This window comes from Bison bison, unplaced genomic scaffold (genome assembly GCF_000754665.1).
Source record: "Bison bison bison isolate TAMUID 2011002044 unplaced genomic scaffold, Bison_UMD1.0 scf7180017864472, whole genome shotgun sequence".
Taxonomy (NCBI): Eukaryota; Metazoa; Chordata; class Mammalia; order Artiodactyla; family Bovidae; genus Bison; species Bison bison.
Window position 1 is genome coordinate 4,663,263 of NW_011495033.1, and position 13,857 is coordinate 4,677,119.

At 51.4% G+C, this 13,857-nt stretch overlaps 1 protein-coding gene across 3 annotated transcripts in view; it reads right to left on the reverse strand.

Annotated features, from left to right (window-relative positions):
• The window catches only part of LGALS9 (lectin, galactoside-binding, soluble, 9), an 18,340-nt gene extending 7,039 nt beyond the window's left edge, over positions 1 to 11,301 (reverse strand). The window contains exons 1-5 of one of the 3 annotated variants that reach the window (XM_010861445.1): positions 11,106 to 11,214; positions 5,351 to 5,442; positions 2,719 to 2,920; positions 1,744 to 1,854; positions 300 to 395 (exon numbers count right to left, since the gene is read on the reverse strand). In XM_010861445.1, coding sequence (XP_010859747.1) covers positions 300 to 395; positions 1,744 to 1,854; positions 2,719 to 2,920; positions 5,351 to 5,442; positions 11,106 to 11,144 — 540 coding nt within the window. In that variant the 5' untranslated portion in view covers positions 11,145 to 11,214. Of the gene's footprint in view, positions 1 to 299; positions 396 to 1,743; positions 1,855 to 2,718; positions 2,921 to 5,350; positions 5,443 to 11,105 lie in introns of all 3 variants that reach the window. The other 2 variants (XM_010861446.1, XM_010861447.1) reach the window with 2 other exon arrangements.
• Between the last annotated feature and the right edge of the window lie 2,556 nt (positions 11,302 to 13,857).

Below are 13,857 nucleotides of genomic sequence, written 5' to 3' on the forward strand. Positions count from 1 at the left end.
GGGTGGGTGGGTGTGTGGGGGTGGAGAGCCAGGCCATGGGTGGGGTGGTGAGGGGGTGGATGGCCTGGACCAAGCCAGTGGCTTTGGGAGGAGAGGCGCCGGTGCCCTGGAGAGATAATGACGGAAGGAAGAACTGAGGACAACTCCCAGGTCCCCAGCTCTGGGCTTGGGGGTGTGGATGAACCTTTGGGCATAACGGGGCCTGGAGACCTTGACTAGCCTGCTGACTAGACCAGTGTCTCAGACACTGTGTCCTTCGTGCTGATGGCTCAGCCTCCCCAGGCCTCTGTTAAACTCACATTTGATTTGCGCCCCCTGGGCCTGGGTGGGAGACAGACAGCCTGGGAGAACTGCACCTTGGAGCAGGCGGGCTGCTTGGGAGCTGCGCGGATGTTCTGTTAAAACAAAACCCCATGCGTCATGGGGTGAACAGAGGCGTTAATGGAGCCAAGGAAGAGTGGGAAAGCAGGGGCCAGGCAGGGAGGAGCGAATCAGACAGGAGGGGGAGTGAGGGATGTGCAGGACCCACAGAGGAAAGGCTGGGCTGCAGGGAGTGACAGCAGGCTAGCCAGCGCTCTCTCCACCTCATCTCTCTTTCCACCTCTCTTTCCATCCCTCTCCATCTCTCTCCACCTCCCTCTCTCTCTCCTTCTCCATCTCTGCATCTCCACCTCCCTCTCTCTCTCTATCATTGTCTCTCTCTCCATCTCTCTTTCCACTCCCTCTCTCCACCTGCACCTTGATCTCTCTGTCTCTCTCTCCGCCTCCATCTCTCTCTCCATCTCTACTTTTCTCTCCTCTCTCCTCCACCCCCATGGGAGAGAGTTAAGGAGGGAAGGAATATGAAAGATGAAGACCAAAGAAGAGGACCCAGTATTTGTTAAGGGCCTGCTGCGTGCCTTTCCCATCTCAAGGTGCATGCACAGATACCAGAGTGGTGACAGTAGCTCCCAATCAGTAGCCTGAGGCCCTGCAGAATGTGAGCCCACCATACCCCAGTCTTCCCAGTTTTCACACAAAAAAACCGAAATCCAGATTTCCATGTGCTATTACCTGACCTTTTTCCTGCTACACTGTGGCAGAATGCACGTCCCGTAGAAAAGACCATCTTAACTACTTTTTAAGTGTGTGGGTCAGTGGTGTTAGGTTGACTTCCATAATTGTACAACCATCCCCACCATCCAACTCCAGAACTCTTTCATCTTGTAAAACTGCCCCTGACCTTTTAGATGTTGGTTACATGTTAAAAATTTCAGAACGCAGAGAAGATCAAATAGACCTGGGAGTGGCCCAGCAGGCTGTTCTGTGCCCTCGATGGCTGTGACCTCACTGAGCTGACACAGCGACCTGTGGGGCAGCAGACCCTGCTCCTTGCACAGCTGAGGAAACTGGGGCTGGGAGAGGTGAAGTCACTTGTCCCAGATCCCCCAACCAATGAGAATGGCAGAGCTGGGGATTTGAGTTGGATTCAGTTTGATTCCCAAGCCCGGGTTCTTTCTACCACCACACGGCCTCCTAAGCAGAGTGGGGATAGAGAGAAACAGAGACGAGTGGCATCTGAGTCCAGAAGACTGAGCGGGTGTCCCAAACAGAGACAGCGACACGAGGAGGAGGAGAAGAAGGGAGCTGGGGGCGAGGAAAGGAGACTGGCTGGCACTTTGGGTCCATGCAGCAGGGCCCAGGCCCAGGGAACTGGGCCCCGCTCCCAGCCCTGGGGGACGAGTGCTGGGTGGACAGTCTGACCTGGAAGCTGATGGAGGACAGCTGCACGACACCCGTGATGCTGATGGCGTCGATGCGGTGGAAGGGCACGCGGTGGGCATACTGCGTGAAGAGGTTCCCGTTCACCATCACCTGCCGAGAGACGTGACATGCCAGGGAGGGGGACCCCAGCCAGGCGGGAGCACACCTGGGCCTCCGGGACCCCTGCTTCTAGAAGTTTAGACCTGCATCTAGTTTTCACATTTATTCCCTGTAGATCCGGGCATCAGCCTTCAGAGATGTGCCAGTCACAGGAACATGCTTGGGACCCAAAGGGCATCCAGACACTATCTCTGTCTGGCTCTAGTCGTTGCTTTTTCATTCTTTTGGTTGTTTGTTTATTGCAGTAGTTTGTCTTTCTAAGCATAGCTCACCTGGGGTATTACTGAAATATGCATGTTGAAATATACATACAAATGTTGGTGGGGAGCAGAGGTGACGTCAGGTTATATGACAAGGGTGTGACAACATTCGTGTTCACAAAGAGAAGCACAGACACAGGTGGACTCACTCCGCCCCCTCCTTCTTCCCAAGCCCAGAGACACTGCTCTGCTTGCCAAACCAATGTGCAATGTCCTGCTGCTGCTGCTAAGTAAAACCAAGTCCTTAATTACACCTGGATAAAGGCACCAACAAGGTAACAGGAAAAAGAAATGTTCCCAGAGACCTGGAGTGGAAGAAGGGGTACAACAGAGAAATGGAAATAACTTGGACTGTAGAGACACCAGGAGGCCAAAAAGCCCCATGGTGACCTCTAGTGCTTATTTCTGGAGTAAAAGAAGCAACTACACTTGTAAAATGCAAGGGAAGGTGTAAGGGGACTGCAGCCTTACAAGGAAATGATCCTCTTCTCTGTACAAAGGTGTTGTTCACGTGACTATTTTAAGACCATACATGGCGCCTGATCGAGACAGGGGGACAGGCAGCTGAAGGGACGAGAGGAGAGTTCCAACTCACCCTGAACTCTGAGCTCTGTACCTGGAAGCAGAGCTCAAATGAACACCCCCTCTGGAAGGGCATATGCATCTTCCTCTCCTCCGTCCCCCAGCTTCCTCTCTGCTTCGTGTTGCAGACCACATACCCACCCTCTTCAAACCGAGGATTGAAGTGGAAGGCAATGTCACTGTCGTTATAGCCGGTCTGAAGGTTCACAGCAAACCTAGATGGGGGGAAATCAGGCGGTGCTTGGTGTCCTGGTTTACTCCCAAGGGTGGGAGCAGAAGTCCTCACACTTTTCACTGACATCCGTCTGGGAACCTGCACACAGCCTGCATGGCTGGTTGATGCCCATCCCTACTCTGCTGCTGTCTGTTTTGTTCACCTAATTTGCACTAATGTGCTTTTGTTCAGTTACCACATTTTGCCCTTACAGTGTGAATTTCTCTGGGTAAAGAAATTTGTATCCAAGTTGGAACTCGAAAAATGTGCCTGGAAGGGAGAGCCTTTTGGACCAAGTGGTCGCCGAGGCCTGCCCACGTCCACTAAGTTGGGACAGAAGAGGACAAGTGGAAAGAACTGGTGGGACCCCTACAGAGACGGTGTCTAAAGGGGAGACGTAAAATAAACCCTAGCTCTCTGGGCATGGAGGCCGTCGTGTGTCCACCTGCCCCCAGTGAGGTCAGCAGGCCTGGACCCCGAGCCCAGCTCTGCCCTGTTTGTTGTTTGCGATGACCAAGACCACACTATTTAAGCTGCCCCACCCAGGAAAGGGGGTGATTGCCTTCCTTCAGGGATGACGATCGAGGCGGCCCGAGGATGCCAAGTAAGTGATTCTTTGTTCCCATCTCTCCTCACCTTCCCAACCTCCTCTGGGTACAGCCATGACTCTAAGGTGAGGGCTAAAAAGAAAAGGAGCTTCCAAGGGGCCTGGCTCATGAAGGGGGTGCAATCAATGTTTGTTCTGACTTTTCCCAGATGGAACTCCTGCATGTCCCCAAACCAAGTTCTGATCTGAGGTTCTCCAGCAAGAATTCTGTCCCACCACCTTGCCTGAACTCAGAACCAGTGCGGTTCACAGCCTGCTTCTCAGAGTCACTCTGGTCTCCCCAACCAACAAGCAGCAGCCCGAGAGCACGCCTCGTTCCCGTGCCAGCCCCACAGAGCCCGGCGCTGCAGCACACCCACGGGCGGCCCTCAGCGGACATTCTCTCTGCAGGGCCAAGTTTTGGTTTTTTCTTTGTTTGGACTGTGCAGCATGGCCTGCAGGATCTTAGCTCCTCAACTAAGGCTGGCACCCTTGCCCGCTGCGGTGGAAGCGTGGAGGGGTGCCCACACACCTTCCAGGGAAAGCCTGAGAACCCATTGCTTTATCAGTTGCGAGGGTGAGTTTGGGGTGTTGTCCTCAACACTAAGGTGCTTGGTGAGCTCTCAGCCAGCAAGACCAACAGAACTGGCCGGGACCTGAGCCCTAGATGCTCCCTCCGGGAGCACCAAAAGGAAAGGATGTTCCAAGTGATTCTAGAGTGAGAAAATCAAAGTCCCTGTTCCTCTTAAAGTGAAGAATAGTGTTTCTGAAATATAGGGGCATAATCTTCCCTTTGCCGTCCTCCAGCTTCATGGCTGTGTTCCTTTGAAAATTCTGCCCCAGGGAAGGAGAGAACAGCAGCTCCCATCAGAAGGGGGACGATCGGAGGTAGAGACAGGTCTGTTAGACAGAGTGGAGTAGAAAGCCCTCCTGTGTTGGGAGGAAGGGTCGGCACAGGGAGGGGGAGAGAGGAGGGATGGGAGTTCAGAGACAAGGGTCCCGATTCCCCTGCTGGGACGGTTTCTGGGAAACCAGGTGCCTCACCTCCCTCCGAGTCCCCTGGGGGCACGCAGGGCTCTCAGAGTCCCATGGTCAGTGTGCCTGTGTCACCTGGCAGGGGAGGCAGTGGCAGAGGAAGTCATCTAGAGGCTTCTGAGGGAACTCACGTGTCCAGAGGGGCCTCGGTGTACACTGTGGACCTCAGGGTGCAGCCCACCTGGACGCCACCCGCACAGGCACATGTTGAAGGCCTCTGGGTCACCCGACCCTCGGCAGGGGTCAGTCAGGGCTGCTTGAGCCACTGATGACCCTCCCGCCTCTGAGAATATGTGCAAGCTCTTCTGTGTTCCCAGACAGCCCACCTCGGGAAGGAGGGGGATGGGAAACAGAGCCGAGATATTTATTCTTTGAATTGACTTTAGCAGCAAAGACCTTGAAACTGAAAGACACCAAACCGCGACTTTGAGGGCAAGTTTAGATATTTCCATGTCAGCCCACATGAGGTTTCTGAAGCAGATGCAGGTGCCTGCAGGAAATGGAGGGAGTTGACATGTCTGCAGCTCTGGGTCACTGTGTACGAGGTTCAGTCCCAGAATTCTGCTCTGGGCTGGCCTGCTTCCCTCCCTAGACTGTGAGCCTCCATCCCCCCTGTCTCTGGGGAGTCTGCTTAATGGTGCCCTGGATGCTACAAGCAAGTGGCCGGGGTCTCATGTATTGTTGGCAGGGCCGGGCCCTTCCCATCCCCGGAGCCAGGTGCGGACACTTGGAGGATGCTGGGTGGACCCTCCTGAGCTGACAGCACCGTGGTTCACTCAGGGCAAGGCTGAGAGAGACAATTCCCGGTACCTGTTCCCGCCTGAGGGAAGAACGGCCCCAATGATGGTGATCTTGTGTCCATCCTGGAGACCCCCTTGGATCATCCCAGTGAAGGGGACAACCTGTGGGGAGGAGATGGTGGTCAGTGTCTCCTGCTTCCTTCTCTCCACACTAGAGAAGGCCTGCACACAACCTACTGCAGACATAAAAAGATTTTAATAAAACAAATAAATAGATAAAGGATCCGTGGTTCTGGTGAAGAGGCTTCATTTTAGAGCCAGGCATTCTCCAGGTTTGAATCCTGATTCTGCTGCTCGTTACCTGAATGGCCTTGGGAAGCTTACGTAACTTCTCTTTGCCTTAGTTTCCTCATTTGTGAAATAGGGATAAACCCTACTTTTGGGGTGAGATTCCATAGGCTGTCTCTCTACCACCCCCAACCCCCACCACTGCTTCCATCTTGGTCTCTGAGCAAAATTCCTAAATTAGTTACATCTCAACTTTCGAAGCTTCCTTCCAAATGCCTGATGGTGTTATACAAACTGCCTTACACACTGTACTATCTCCTAGTCAATTTTCACATTTTTCAAGCTGTTGAAATCTTGTCTACCTTCTCCTTTAAGTCAATTCCCTACAAAAATTAAATGCTTATATAAAATGGATAATCAACAAAGACCTACAGTATGGCACAGGTAACTCTGCTCAATGATATGGAGCAACCTACGTGGGAAAAGAATTTGGAAAAGAATAGATACATATATGTATATAACGAATTACTTTGCTGTACACCTGAAGCTAACATAGCATTGTTAATCAACTATACTCCAATAGAAAATAAAAATATAGAAACTTTTTTTTAAAAAAAAAAGGAAGGAAAAAACTCTCATATACACACATGCAGTGCTGCCAGAAATGAGGCAAGTGATTTACATATTTGAGCTGGCCAGGTAGGGGACAGTAGGGAGTGCTGGGGACTGCAGCAAAGTAGGCATCATCTTCCTTATCTAAAGAGCAGTGTCCACTCAGCTGTAACCTGTGATTACCTTCCAGTCCAGTGTGGACAGAGCTTCCATCTTACTAGGAGAAGACAGAAATCTGGATTTTTTTTTTCCTCTGTAAAGCTTTCTACTTTCTGGGGCAAAAATCCTTTTAAAAAGGATTGTAGAAGAGTTTCTTTGTGATAGAGACACATAATGAATGTTTGCAATGAGCTGATATATCTAGATTTGCTGCAAAATAATCCAGGGGTGGAAAGGGAAGGAGGGTTGGATAGAAGTGAAGCAGATAGGTCAAGAGTTGAAACTGAGGGATGGGTGTGTGTTGTTTATGATATTGTTCTCTCCACATTATATATTTTCTTTGGCAGCAAATTAAAGTAAACACTGTGAAGACCAAACAAAAAGCACCCACAAGCCCAGTTCAGTCCTACCCTGTGTCCTTGAGCCGTGCAACCACTCAGAGTCCAGGGAAGCCCCTCCGAGCCCGGTGTGCACAGCTGGCCCTGGGAGATAACCAGTGAGGCCAGGATCCATTCAGACAGACTGTGCTCTCCATGCGCCTTGGGCAGAGGTGTCTTTTGTGGCCCCCCCGGTCAGGTCTGAACTCGGCCATAAATACTTTGGTGACCTTAAGCAAATCACAATGTCTCTGCACCTCTGAGTTCTTTCTGTTGTCTGTCCATGTCAGTGATTTTGGAGTCGAATCAGCCTGACACAGTGAGGCTGACCAGCATGGTGGACTTTCCCGAAGAAGAATCCCCTTATTTGTTTGTTGAAGCCTCTTAAGAGCCTTTCATACCATCATGAAAGACAAGGCTTAAAATATATCCTTCTGGCAGCATGGGCGCCTCCCTCAAGCATATTCACATGAAGGTATAAAGAACTGAAAGTGTGATGGGATGAGGTCCTCAGGGCACAGAAGGAAGGCGGGATGGAGGAAGCCCTGTGTGGGCCAGGGGGGCGGGCAGTACAGTTAATCTTAGGAAATGTGTGTGTGTGTGTGTGTGTGTTAGTTGCTCAGTCATGTCCAACTTTTTGCGACCCCACGGACTATAGGTGCCAGGCTCCTCTGTCCGCAGGATTTTCCAGGCAAGAATACTGGAGTGGGTTGCCATTCCCTTCTCCACGGGATCTTTCCGACACAGGGGTTGAACCTAAGTCTCCTGCATGGCAGGGAGATTCTTTAACTTCTGAGCCACCAAGGAAGCCATGGCTCAGACAGTAAAGAATCTTAGGAAATGATTCCCCCAAAAAGCTTTGTGAGATTTTAATGTCTTAAATGACATCCTCAAATTCTGAAACACAAGATTATTTCAAATTGAGTATAGTCCTAAAGACAAGATTATTATAGTTGCATTATAATTATAAAGAATCAGAAGCAAGTCCAAAAGTCCACCAGGAAGAAAACAGTGAAATTAATTTGGTATTTCCATACAATGGACTTAATGGAGACTTGATAAAAGAAGAGGAAGAAGGGAACTCTTTGAGAATTGATATGGAGTGATGCCACATGGATTATTTTAAAAATGGGTGGGGGAGGCTATATACATATATTTACTAATTATAAATAAAGCATTATGTAAAAACATTTCTGGAATGATTCAAACAAACCATTAATATTGGTTGACTCCAAGGAGGGTTGGGTGGACTGAATAATTACCACTCTCCCCTCTGCCCTACCAAAAATGTCTACATGATAATTCCTGGAAGTTGTGAATATACTACTTTATACAGCAAAGGGAGTTTTGCAGATGTGATTAGGTTAAGGATCTTGAGATAGGTTATTGCAGATTATCTGCATGGGCCCAGTGTAGTCACAGGGTCCTCAAAGAGGGAGGCCGAAGAGGAGGGTCAGTAGTAGATGTGACAACAGAAGCGAGAAACTGCTAGCTTTAAAGAAGGAGGAAGGGGCCACAAGCCAAGGCAAGCGAGCAGCCTCGGAAAACTGGGAAAGTCAAGGAAGCATTCTCCCCGAACCCTCCAGAAGAGAACCGCCTTGCTGACACTTTGACTTTAGATTTTGACCTCAGAACTGTAACAGAATAAACTTGTATCGCTTTCAGCCTGGCTGGCCAAGGACCCCTCTGTGCATGTGTGTGTTGTGTGTCTGTGATCTTAGCAAGAAACAGCAGCACCTAGAGGACTCGGAGGAAGGATTTTTATGTTGGATTTATGGTCCCACAGCATGGACTCGCCTCCCAACTCCCCGGGCTGGCAGCTCTGATGTTGCATGACCTGTCTGCACCCCAGTTCCCTCCTCAGAACGGTGAGACACTAGTGAGGCCAGCCTGGCAGTGTCCTTGAGAGGATTAGGTGAAAGGCTAAGTGGAAAGCCCTTGGCTGGAAAGACTTGACAAGGGTAGCTGTCTACAGCAGGATGACCTAATCCTTTTGCTGGGATCGAACTAGGTCTCAGCTCTTGGCCATGCCTGGAGACTGATGATCTTTCCCTCCTCTTCATATCCTTCCAGAAAGAGGAACCAGGCCCTACAGGCCAGGGGTGGGCAGTCCCCTTCTGGAGACCCAGTGTCACAGAGGCCACCGAGCCATACCTGGCTAGGGGGCTCACCCACAGGGGGCAGCTCTGCTACCCTTTGGTGGCCTCCCTTCCGTGTCTTTGTTATCTCATTATCCCCTTTCCTCTAAACCACACAGGTCATTATTGGTGACATGTTTACAGATGAGGAAACAGGAACAAGAAGGTTGTCCAACTTTCCTGAAGTCACACAGCTGGGCAGTGATAGAGACAGGTTTGAATCCCAACACCCATGCTTTTATCCCCGACCCAGGCCGCTTCTCACGGTGAAGCCCTGATCCTGTTGGACTAAACAGCGAGTCCTGTCCTGACTCTGATGGCTGCTGCCCTCTGGCCTTCTGGGGGCTGGGCCAGATGAGACCAGAGCGGGGCATTGGCGAGTAATGGGGTGCTCCTGAGGCATTTCCTAGAGGCACTGACTCAGCCGAATGGCCGGGCGGGTGACCCTCATGTTGCACTTGGGAGGAAGTGAGGTCCCGGATACTAGAGGTCACTGGGTGGCCTGGGGGCGGGTGGCCACGTGGGGTGGACAGTGCTGCCGGTCCCTGGGGGGCTGCATCAGCCTCTTTCTCGTCCAGACTCTGAGGCCTTGCTGTCAGTAGAAGGAATTTCCTTCTAATTTCAAATTAGAATCCAAGTACTAATGGCTTTTGAATCCAAGGATTAGAAAGGAAAAATGTGTCTTCAGAATAATAAAATGTCAGGGCCCGGAAGGGGCTCCGGGTCCCCGCTCTGAGGGAGAAGGAAACCTAGGTGTCACATCCTGACCCTAAGGTCACCATGGAAGCAGCCACTGGGGGGGGGCCCAGCTTCCTCCAGCCCCAACAGGAGCCCCCCAAAGTGGGCTGAGGGGCACTGGACACTGCCTGGAGCAAGCAGGCCCAGCGGGGCCCCCGGGGAGGTGGCTTGAGTGTGGAGTCCAGCAGTCCCCAGTACCTGCTGTCCCCCCATGCTTCCGCAGGAAGGACTCCATCAGCCCACCTGCCCAGCCTGTCAGGAAGCTGAGGTCGGGAGAGGCTCCTACTGAAGGACCAGGCCCAAGACACAGAGAGCATGGAGATCTCCTGAGACCCGGCCTGCCACATGCCTGCTTCCTGCTCACCCAGGGCTCTCTCCATGGGCACTTGCTTCCTCGGTCACTTACCATCTGGGGACATTTGACAAGTGACTTCCACCTGTCTGAACCTGTTTTCTATTTATGACCTGGGGCTGATAAGGTTCACAGGGTTTAAACACCACCCGCAATGGGCCTCCACACAAGAGGCAAAGGGCACAAGACGCAGCCCTTGCACCCCACAGGGCCCCTCTCCCCCATAACTCCCCAGAGGGTCCTTCTCAGATAGCCTTGACCTGCCCTGCCTTACTCTCTCCCCCGTCAGGGAGCAGACACCTCCTCAGGAGGCCTTCCCTGCCACCCCCAGACTCCTATTAATTCTAAATACTTCCACAGTGAGCCAGACACCTTTCAGGCTCTCTCAGTGTACTACCTCGCTTAATTCTTCCCCCAGCCCTAGGCGGTGACTTGAGGATTATCCCCATTGTACAGATGCAAAAATTGAGGCCCAGAGATGTAAAGCAACTTGCTGGAGGTTGCGTGTGCATGCCTGCTCAGTGGTTTAGTCATGTCCAGCTGTTTAGTCATGTCCCTTTGGAATGTAGCCCGCCAGGCTCCTCTGTCCATGGGACTTTCCAGGCAAGAATGCTGGAATGCATTGCGTTTCCTGCATTTCCTCCTGCAAGAGATCCTCCTCACCCAGGGATGGGGGTCCGCATCTGAGCCACCTGGGATGCTTGTGGTCACCCAGCTAGTACATGGCTGAACCCAGGGAGGTCATCTTCAAGGTAAGTGCATTTCGCTTCCACGCTGGGTTGTTAGCCTCCCCAGAAGCCCTGTGTACCTCTCCCTTCGGGCAAAAGAAAATGATTAATAATCTCTTTTCTAGTTATGATGTGGGCCCTTCTTCCCCCACTGAGCATTTAGAGCAGGAGTGGCAGCCAGAGAAAGTTCAGTAAACCTTTGCTTACGGAATCCTCGTGATGCTCATCCGCTGCAGCCCTGCGTGGTGCTAGGGGGACGAGACGAGCTCGGAGCAGAAATTCTGTCAGGAGCTGGTGTGTCTGCCTTTCTTGTGTTCTCATTTGGATGCCCCCCGCCCCCCATCCCCTGCAAGAGCTCCTGTTACCTGCAGGAGCTGTGACACCTGTCCCTCCCCTCCCCCAGCTGAGGCCACCCCTAGCCCCGGGAACTCACTGGGTTTATGTAGGAAGCCTGGGCACCACCGAAGGCCATTTCTCCACCGCCTCTGTAGCCACTGCCACTTCTCCCGCTGGCTTAATGAAGAAATAGAAACCTAAGCAATCTGGCAGTTATTCAATGGGGAGGAGCCCAGGGCAAGAGGAAATGGGTGGAGACAAACAGCAGAGGATAGAAGCAAATGCTCCTCCAGTGCTCTCTCTCCTCTCTCCTGTGCTCCGCCCCGAGTCAGAACAGGTCCCAGAAGTTCCTGTAGGCTCAGAGATCCTCACCGCATGCACACCACAGCGAGCTTCTCGGAGACACGCCCCGATGTTGTGGTTGTGTCATGAATGTCCAGACAACAGTGGGACTGCTTGGCACGGCCCATGCAGATGGGGGCTGCCCGTGCATGGGGTGGCGGTGGTACTGGGAAGGCCTGACTATAACCGTTTTTCCAGGCCGAGTAACAGAGGCTCAGAGAGTCTAAGGGTCACACAGCTCATCAGAGGCAGCTGAGCCGTCTGAGGCCACTCGGTGGTAGTGGTATTTGGTTGCTCAGTCGTGTCTGACTCTTTGTGACTCCATGGACTGCAGCACACCAGGCTTCCCTGTCCTTCACCATCTCCTGGAGCTTGCTCAAGCTCATGTTCATTGAGTCCGTGATGCCACCCAACCATCTCATCCTGTCACCCCCTTTTCCTCCTGCCCTCAATCTTTCCCAGCATCACGGTCTTTTCCAGTGAGTTGGCCCTTTGCATCAGATAGCCAAAGTATTGGAGCTTCATCTTCAACATCAGTCCTTCCAATGTATATTCAGGGTTCATTTCCTTTGGGATTGACTGGTTTGATTTCCTTGCAGTCCAAGGTACTTTTAAGAGTCTTCTCTAGCACCACAGTTCAAAAGCATCAGTAGGGTCTGGAAAAGGTATCCTCCCCTTTAAAATTCTATTCCTAATATAAAAACATTATCATGTTGGGACTTCCCTGGTAGTCCCATGGTTAGGACTCTGCACTTCCACTGCAGGGAGCATGGGTTTGATCCCTGGTAAGGGACCTAAGAGTCTATATGCTGCCTGGCATGGAAAAAAAAGAAAAGAAAAACATAATCACGTAGAAAGAAATGTCTTGCAAATATAAAACCTCACATTGAAGTTTACCTTGAAGCGAAGTGAAGTGAAAGTTGCTCAGTCGTGTCCAACTTTTTGCAGCTCCATGGACTGTAGCCTGCCAGGCTCCTCTGTCTATGGAATTGTTCAGGCCAGAATACTGGAGTGGGCAGCCTTTCCCTTCTCCAGGGGATCTCCCCAACCCAGGGATCAAACCCAGGTCTTCTGCAGTGCAGGCAGAGACGTCTGAGCCATCAGAGAAGTCCAAGAATACTGGAATGGGTAGCCTACCCCTTCTCCAGGGGATCTTCCCAACTCAGGACTTGAACCGGAGTCTCCTGCATTGCAGGCAGATTCTTTACCAGCTGAGCTACCAGGAAAGCCCAAGGTTACCTGAGCATTGTGTATAATGATGCCCCAGGAGCTTCTGACCCTTTTCTCTACCAATTTCTCTCTTCTCTCTCCTTTGATTTTGGGCTTTGGAATGGGGAGCGGATAAGTCCCAGACATTCCAACTGACGTGGATACCAGGGCAGTATATTGAATAAGCTGTCTTTAATTGGCTCCACCACCTTGTTAAGGGAAATGATTGACTGAAACAGACTCAGGATCAACTGGATCTCGGATGGAGATGCAGAGGAAAGACATAGCAACAGTAGTCCTATCTGAGGTCAAGAGGGTCCCCACACCATGTGGCAGAGACAGGGTCCGAGGGTCCAGGCTGGACGAACAACTGAGCGTCCTACTGGAGCCGAGTGGAGAGCAGGTGCTCCAGGGCTGCTCCCTTCTTGTGCTTCAGAATTTGCAAAGACGGACTTCTTTGAGATGTTTCCATAGACTGAGGCCGTATGCCTTCTCTCTCCCCTCTCTGTCCTCACTAGATTCCTGGATCAACTGAAACTTACCAAATTTAAGGGGCAGGGGCAGGTGGCACAGTTGGAACAGAAAGGAGAAAAAGAAGGGAAAATTCTTTGTAATTCTCTTCAACATCAGGGGGTAAGGGGACTGTTTTCTCATTGACTGGGATGTGGAGCAACTGGAACTCTCATTCACTGCAGGTTGGGGTAAAATACTGCAGCATTGGAAACCTGTTGGTGGATCATAATAAAGTCAACCTTCTACCGCTCCCGTGTCCTGGCTCTTCTGCTCCTAGATATTTATTTGAGATAGGTGAGAACATACACATGTGTGCATAACAGCTTCATTTATCATAGCCCCTTACTGGAAATAACAAACTGTTCACCAGCAGGAGAAAGGAAAATTGAATGGTGATATGCCTTCAGTGGACTGAAAGCAGAAGTGTTGCCCACTGCATTTGTGACCCCATGGTCTGTAGCCCACCAGGCCCCTCTGTCCATGGAATTCTCCAGGGAAGAATACCGAAGTGGGTTGCCATTCCCTTCTCCAGGGGATCTTCCCAACCCAGGGATCGAACCCAGGTCTCCTGCATTGCAGACAGATTCTTAATGGTCTGAGGCACAGAGAGGCCCTACAGCGGGCTGCCCTCAGCAACAAAAAGGGGCTGAAGATGCAAGCAAGTGCATCAGTGAAACTCACAGATGAGCACAGGAGCCAGAAACAAATGAGCACTGGCTAGGAGCATTCTGATTACATAACACCCAACATCCATCAGAATAGTGATGACCTGTGGAGGGCACCAA